The sequence below is a fragment of the Halichoerus grypus genome, chromosome 10, assembly GCF_964656455.1.
Source record: "Halichoerus grypus chromosome 10, mHalGry1.hap1.1, whole genome shotgun sequence".
In the NCBI taxonomy this organism is placed as follows: Eukaryota; Metazoa; Chordata; class Mammalia; order Carnivora; family Phocidae; genus Halichoerus; species Halichoerus grypus.
Window position 1 is genome coordinate 137,382,538 of NC_135721.1, and position 7,640 is coordinate 137,390,177.

Here is a 7,640-nt window from a genome sequence, read left to right on the forward strand (position 1 = left end):
GAACGCCTCACCGGCTCAGTCGGTGGAACGTGTGGCTCTTGACCTCGGGGCCGTGACTTCGAGCCCCATGTTGGCTGTAGAAATTACTTAAATAAGTAAACTTTTAAAATGTATGTGGGTAAATATATGCCTTTAAAAAAAAAAAATCCTTTGTGGCACCGGTTTCCTAAAGTCAAAGGAAAAGCCCAATACGGGTCTGAGCTGGAACCTTGTACCTGGCATACACGTTTGCCACTAAAATGAGTGTGTCCTGAAACTTCCGGAGTCCTTCCGAGCTGTGTGGACACATGAGCTTAGAGTAAGTGGTCTCTGAGGAGTGTCCTGGTAGCTGCCGCTCACCTCAGCGTGTCCATCAGCCACGGGACTGGAACGTCCCTCAGTTTCCCTTCTGGAGGCCCTGGGGCCATCCTGGGTTGCCGGCCTCCAGGTTTGAGTGCCGGCCCCTGGGCAGCCAGGCGGTGCGCCTCAGTCCCCGATCTGTACAATGGGCGCGCAGTAGTGCTTATCTCACGGTGGTAAGGGAAGTACACGGGGTACTTGTCACCTGCTTGGGACACACGGTGGCCTGCAGTCACGTTCCAGAACTGCAGCTAAGGTTTTCCTTACTAGTGAGACAGTATTTCTCACCAGTTTACCTACTAGCCTGTCGACGGAATAAATCTGCAGGAGTAAACACCAAGAGGGGTGCGCGTATAGAACATACTGGGGGTCACTGATCTGTGCTGATTCTCAATCCAGGACCCTAAGGGTGTCTCCGTTTCCTCTCCCACACTGCACGGTGCCCTTTAGCTTCATTTTCAGTGGTGTGTTTTTAGCTGTCTACAGGCTCGGTTACTGTGTTCTTTTCGCAAGCGAAACCGTTGTTGATCAGAGGCTGAAACGTGCTTCCTTCAGAGTCGCTGCTTTGGGCCTGCTTCCCGGCCGTCCTGGGACCTAGGCTGTGTGGCGAGAGGTGCCGCCGATGGGGGCGCTGAGTGCAGCAGAAATCACTCTCTCAGTTCTGGAGGCCAGAGGTCTGAGCTCCAGGCATCAGCAGGGTTGGTCCTTCTGGGGGCTCAGCTGGACGGTCTGCCCCAGACCCCTCTCCCAGCTTCTGGTAGCTCCAGCGGTCCTGCTGTCCTTGGCTCGTAGGCACGTTACTTCACTCTCCGCTTTGGTTGTCCTGTGGCTTTCTCCGTGTGTCTGTGTCCAGATGTCCCTCTTCTGATAAGAAGGCTCATTCTAGTCCAGTACAACGTGCTCTGAACCATTTGCATCTGCAAAGACCCTATTCCAAATAAGACCACGTGCACAGGTACATGAGGTGTGGACTTCAGCGCACCTTTCTGGGGGGCACAGTTCAACCCAAAACCCTTGTATTAGCCTTAAATTGTATTAACTGTTTCATTTTGGCTGTATCTTCATATTCGAATTGTTGCGGAAAAGAGACGATCCCGAAGCAATTGAGCTGGTCCAGGGGTTTTCCAAGGGGTCCCCGTCGCGAGGAGCTGTCTCCGCCTCCAGAGACGCACCGTGTGTCTCCTTCCCTCCACAGGAAGCTCGCAATACAGCCAGCAGCAGGCGGGCTACCAGCAGGGCACAGCCCAGCAGCAGGCGGGCTACCAGCAGCAGTACCCCAACCAGCAGAGCTACCCCGGGCAGCAGCAAGGCTACGGTAAGGGGGAGGCCCTCCCGCACGGGGCCCCGCACCCGGGCACGCTGCCGTCTGTGCCGAGGGCGCTTAGTATGCTTAATTTTCCAGCAGAGCTGTGTGGACAGCACCTCGTCCCACCACAGTGCCAGCGTCCCGGTTCAGAGACTAACAGCGGCACGCTGCCGTGGGCTGAACTCACAGTTCACTCAGATCTCACTCGTGGGCCCTGAGTGTCCTTTTCTGTCCCAGGACCCACCTAGGATCCCCCATGACATTTAGTTTCACATCTCCTTAGGCTCCCCTGGGCTGGGACCGCATCTGGGAAATCCTTGTCCTTCTGGACCTTGGCGGTCGTCAGCAGCACTGGGCAGGTGCTTTGTAGGACACCCTCAGGTCGGGCTTGTCCGAGGTTTTTCTCAGGATGAGACTGGGCTGTGGGCTTTGGGAAGACCACGTGGGGGGCCTGTTCTTCTCATCCCACATCAACATGACTTGGCCCTGATGTTGACCCTGACTGGTCCCCCCACCATCAAGTTATCCCTTCTTCCTCTCCCTTTCCTAATCTTTGGAAACCAGCCACTGAGTCCAGCCCACATTCAAGCAGGAATTGTCTACATAGACTGTTTGGAATTCTCTGTAAGGCAGAGTAATTAATTAGTGATAAGTTATTAATCATTTATTAATATATATTTATAGATCTTAATTTTACACATTGGGTTATATTCCAGACTTCTCTGTTTGGTTCACATTGTCCAGCTTTGCCTCTTGGGAGCTGGAGCTCTTCCAGGCCCTTTGACATGCTCGCATCCTTTTGTTTTTGAGCATTTCCTTATTCTCTGGGACGATGATGCTCTCCGAGCTCTAGCCCTAGAAGCAGCAGGTCTCACAGGACCTCTGGGTTCTCCGGCGGGAGAACTGCGTTAGGGACCAAGAGCCGGGTGCAGGTGGGCGTTTTCTGAGCCACTCCCACACGGTCATCTGAGACAGTCCATGTATGGGTTAGTCTGGCAGCAGCTTCCAGAAGGGCTGGCCTACTCACCAGCTTTTGTTCACCCCACGAGGATTCCCTAAAGTGTGAAGGGGCCAGCAGGCCTTCACAGACCCTGCCGTGGAGCCCACCAACAAGCACTGTTCTCCAGGCCCATCGGACAGAGAAGTGGACAGAGGGAGCTTTTTGGGCTACAGCAAGCAACAAGGGGAGAGCCCTGTCCACTGGAGATTAGCGGAGTGCAGGCTCAGGATAGTGGCCCGCACATCTGCCCAGTCCTCTGTGGGCCTCATCCCCCCAGGCAGCTCCACCTGAAACAGTGCAGCCCCAGCCCCTGGCCTGTGCGTCATGTCTGCTGAGAGCCCAGACCACACGAGGCTCTCCCCGAGTCCTAACCCGCTCCTGAGATGCACGTGGACTGCACTCCCCAGAACCCAGGTGCCCCGGGGCGGGGGTGGGGGGGTGCTTCTAGATGCCGCGGCCACAGGAGGACAGCTGCCTAAGGTTGCCGCCACGTGATGGCCTGGCAAACGGTTAGCATTGAGAATACACAGTAGACGCCGTCCTTATGACCTGAATGAGTATGGGATTCATTCGTTGAAGGAGTGAGTTCCGGGAGTGTTCATAGAACATCCATGTGTCTGTACCTGAAACATCTTAGTTTAATGTAAATATAAACCTCCCTTCGCTCACCCATGCAGAGCTGGGCCCCGTTCTTCCATAAGCCGCATGCCCCTCTGTGGGAGCTTGTCGGGGGTGGCGGGGCTCTGCCTTCGCACCTCAGGACCACCTGGGAGGCTTTTGAAAAAATAAGGTGGCAGGCTGGGCCCCCCCAAGACACATGCGGTTTCTTGCTGAGCTCACTGGGGACGGTGGTACATAGGAGGAAGGAAAGCCACAGTTTAAGACTCTTGTTCAACCCGTTGCAACCAGGACTCATTAAATAGCATTGTTTGAAAATTATTTGGCCTTTATCAGTTCTTTCCAAGGCCCTCACCTTAGTTCCCACAGGAATGCCCACCGCCTCTCTCCCGCACGCGAGCAGCAGCTGCTGTGATGCTTAACTCGCGGGTTTGCAGCGACCACGGTGGCCGACACGCCGCTGGCAGGAAGCCGGCGCAGGTGCGCTGGAGACCGGCCCGGGCCGCACGGGACCCGCGGGCAGCCTCGGCCACGCGCTCGCTGTGCTTGCGCGGCGTGGGCCGCAGGTCGAGGAGGACCGGGGAGGGTGCTTCAGGCGCTCCCGGAGGGCCGGGGGGTGCCGTGGTGGTTCTCACGGTGCTGGTGTGTGTCCTCAGGGCCTGCCCAGGGAGCCGCCTCGCAGTACTCCGGCTACCAGCAAGGACAGGGCCAGCAGTACGGAAGCTACAGAGCGTCTCAGACAGGCCCGTCGGCCCAGCAGCAGCGGCCTTACGGCTATGAGCAGGCAAGGCCCAGCGTGTGTGTGGAGACAGGACCAAGGTTTCTCTCGGGGGCACTCGGAGTAATGCGTGAACGAATGGGCTGCTAGGCTCCCTTCCAGAATGTTAATTCTCCGAGCCCGTGAGGCTTTTAGAAATTACCTCTACACGTCTGCTCACCTGGGTCAGACATGGCTGGCTGAGTGGCTCTGGCCTCAGGGTCCCAGCCCAAGTTTGTGTCCAGCCCTGCTGCTGACCCCTTGGGGGCCCTTACTGGGAGGAGCTGGGGAGGGGCCTCGCTGACCTTCTGATCTCAGTCATTAGCCACAGGCTTGGACGGATGGCCTTCAGAAACCCAGGGGAGAGAGCTGTTTGCTTGCTTGCTTTTCATACCTCCTTCCATCCCTAATCCTGGGTTTGGGGAGAGGGGTCCGTCTTACACTTTTACTCGTGACTGTGGAGGCGTAACATCTGTTTTGGTCTCTTGCAGGGCCAGTATGGAAATTACCAGCAGTAAGGAAGAAGCGGCTCTTGTTAGAGCCTTGCGGTGGCATGTCCCTCCATGGCTGGTCGGGCTGGTGGCAGTTCTGATGAACTCCGACCTCTTGGTTGCCCCTCAGCCCCACACAGCGTCTGCATGAAGCGTGCACATTTCATGCTGGGTATGATGCCGAGCACGCACCGCTGGCGAGAGACAGCGCTTTGATGGTGTGACGTACCTGGTGCTGTGTATAGGATTGTATGTCCATGCAATGGGGAGGTTGTCTCTTTTTTGTCCCCCCTCCTTGATGTTTCTAGCTAGTTTTAGGGGTCCTCTTGTCATCAGAGTATTCTGTGCCCAGGAATGGGACACAGCTACAAGATGCCATAGTCCATGTGTTCACATAAATGGGCCTCAGGTCCGACTCTCCTCACACACTTGTCAAAATGTGGGTTGTAAACTTGTCTTTCACTGGCTACACCGCAGCTGGACACACGCCACAGCCCCTGGATGGCCGCCTCTTCCTGTGCCTCTGTGGGGGGAAGGCATCTTCTATGTCTTGGGTCAGTTTCTGTTCTACAATGAAAGGGATAAATATGCTTCATTCGGAGAGGCTGTGAACAGTCTTTCCCAGAGCTCACACATTACCTGTGTCTCTCGCCAATTGTGTTTATCCAAAATGTCCTATGTGTTTGTACTAAAAAGTACAGAGGGATCAATGATTATATTCCAAATAAACGTACAATTAGCCTAACCCAGGGAAGGAAAGAGGGTAGTTTCTGAAGGAAAGAGAGGGCAGTTCTCTGAAATGGCTGGTGTTGGCCCTTGTTTATCTGATGGTCACTTATGGCATTTGGATATTTGATATGCCCAATTCTAAATCAATAACTTAAAATATTTATACCAAATTTTCCAAACAGTTGGCAAGTTGTTTGTTTTATATTATTTCTTCCAGGACTTACTTGTTCAGATCTCCAAGCAAGCGTTCCTTTTCTTTTAGAGATACCTGAAATTCAGATCTTATTTTTAAAAAGAATCCCACAAATTTTACTGTGTTCTTCCTAATGAAAAGGAAAGGTTTTATATGGGAAAATTTGAGTAAATTTTACATTCCTAGGACATTAAATCCCATTTAAATTCTACACAAACATTAAAGACAGCTCACTTGGAAAAGTATAGTCAAAAGACAAACTCTGTATTTCACTAATTAGTAATACAGACATTCTGTCAACTTTTACCTGGACAGTAATACCCACATGAATACTTTAAAAACATCTTTGGATAAATGCTGACATACTTCTAAGAACAACCAAGAAAATAAATAAAAAATCCAATTCTTGATATATCAGGTCTACTGAAAATGATTTTTTAAATTGATAAGTTTCAGAAATGTTTTAAAAGTCTAAAGTAGTTCTTTATCCAGAGCTGTTGAATGGTTTACAGTTTATGAGGTGTTTTATGTTGTTTTTGTTTTGTTTTGTTTTGTTGCTTGAATGAATCCTGACAGTCCACACTGGGAAATATGGGGGCAATTACTGTTCCCATTTTACCGATGAAGAACCAAGGCTCAGATTAAAGATTGCCCCAGACGAGTACCAGTTCTATTCTAGGATATTTTCCCCTCTTCTGTGGGGACAGAATCACACAAGCGCTGGGATAGGAGTGTTTATCTTAGAGGCATATGGGTTGTAAAAACTCTTGACACTGGTAAGGGCTTAAAAATACATATCTATATTAAATTCTGAAATGAGAGTTCTTAATTGCTAAATGACACAGACATTAGCAATTTCATTTAGGGAGGTGTCTCCCTCGCTTCTGTTCTTTCTTGGCAGTTTTCATAGAGCTAATTTGCAAACTCATCAGGGGACTAAAATTCCCCATTGAAAATGTTAAACATTTTAGATAACTGTGAAAGTCGTTTTATTTTTATTCCTTACCAATCTGCGAATATGCCTTTTCTGTGTGTGTGTGGTTTTTTTAAGTGCTGTATTAATACTTTTTGAAAGAAAAGGACACTTGAACTTATCCCAAAACTTCAATCTGAAATGTCTTACATTAAGAATTTCTTGAATGTTGTGTATATATTTTAAAAAGCACTTTGTGAAATAGTTTGTACATTTATTTCCTAATTTATACATGATTTTTGGTATTAATATATTTAATGATTAATAACAGAATGTTTATTTAATGTGTTGTCCATTTTTATGTAATATTGTGGGGGAAAAGTGATGCCAGCAATTCTTTTTCATTAAAGATATTATATCTTCTCTTCTGTAATATGTTTGCAAAAGCTTAGGCTAAAGTGAGTTGTTTGTGCAGTGTGGTCGATGGTGCTTTGTTTTTTATGACTGCTTCCACAGAAGGCCAGTGGACATGCAAAGAAGACCTGGACGTTGGCGCTCATTCTTCCTGAGATGTCCCTGACCCCCAGCAGGTTGTGGATTTGAGACATGCCCATGGTGTCCAGAAGTGCTGACAAACTCACAGCGGCTGCAAGGCCTTGCCCTGGTGCGTGGTGGACTGGGACTCGGGCTGCTGGGAGGCCCCCAGTGCTCGCGGCCCCCGGTCCTGCCAGCGTTTGTGCGAGCAGGCGCTCCGAGGGCAGCACTGCTGCTGCCGTTCCCCTTTAGGTTTGTGGAGCTCTTCCTTCATTTCTATTAATTGAACAGGTCAGATTCGTCTTATTTGTGAGCACAGTACATTTTCTGGAAAACATCCTATCAGTTCATTTTTTTCCAGTCAGAGTTTGGCGCCCATAAATCGCTTATGATTTGGTGTAATGTATGAATAAACTGGTTCTTCAAAACCACCCTAACTAGGGAGTTTCTGTGCTTTGTGTTCAGACCAGTGGACCAGCGCCTGATCATGGAGGGGGCAGTGGGCGTCCATCTGATGGGGGAGGCGGGTGCTGACCGGGCGCAGCCAGTGCCTGAAGGGGGATGTCTGGGTCTGTCTGACAGGGGAGGCCAGTGTCTGATGGGGGCAGTGGGTGTCTCACAGGGGAGGCCAGTGTCTGATGGGGGATGTCCATGTCTGTCTGACTGGGACGACAGGTGTCTGACGGGAGGCAAGTGCCTGTCTGGCGGAGCAGCAGTTTCCTGATAGGGACAGCCAGTGTCTGACGGGGGAGGTGGGTGT

The 7,640-nt window shown here is 50.8% G+C and overlaps 1 protein-coding gene across 3 annotated transcripts in view; it reads left to right on the forward strand.

The window, feature by feature from the left end:
- The window catches only part of SS18L1 (SS18L1 subunit of BAF chromatin remodeling complex), a 29,740-nt gene extending 22,423 nt beyond the window's left edge, over positions 1-7,317 (forward strand). For all 3 annotated transcript variants that reach the window (XM_078057349.1, XM_036105360.2, XM_078057350.1), the window contains 3 exons: positions 1,535-1,654; positions 3,920-4,047; positions 4,512-7,317. In XM_078057349.1, the coding sequence (XP_077913475.1) occupies positions 1,535-1,654; positions 3,920-4,047; positions 4,512-4,538 (275 nt within the window). In that variant the 3' untranslated portion in view covers positions 4,539-7,317. The remainder of the gene's footprint in view (positions 1-1,534; positions 1,655-3,919; positions 4,048-4,511) is intronic.
- The last annotated feature ends 323 nt before the right edge of the window (positions 7,318-7,640 follow it).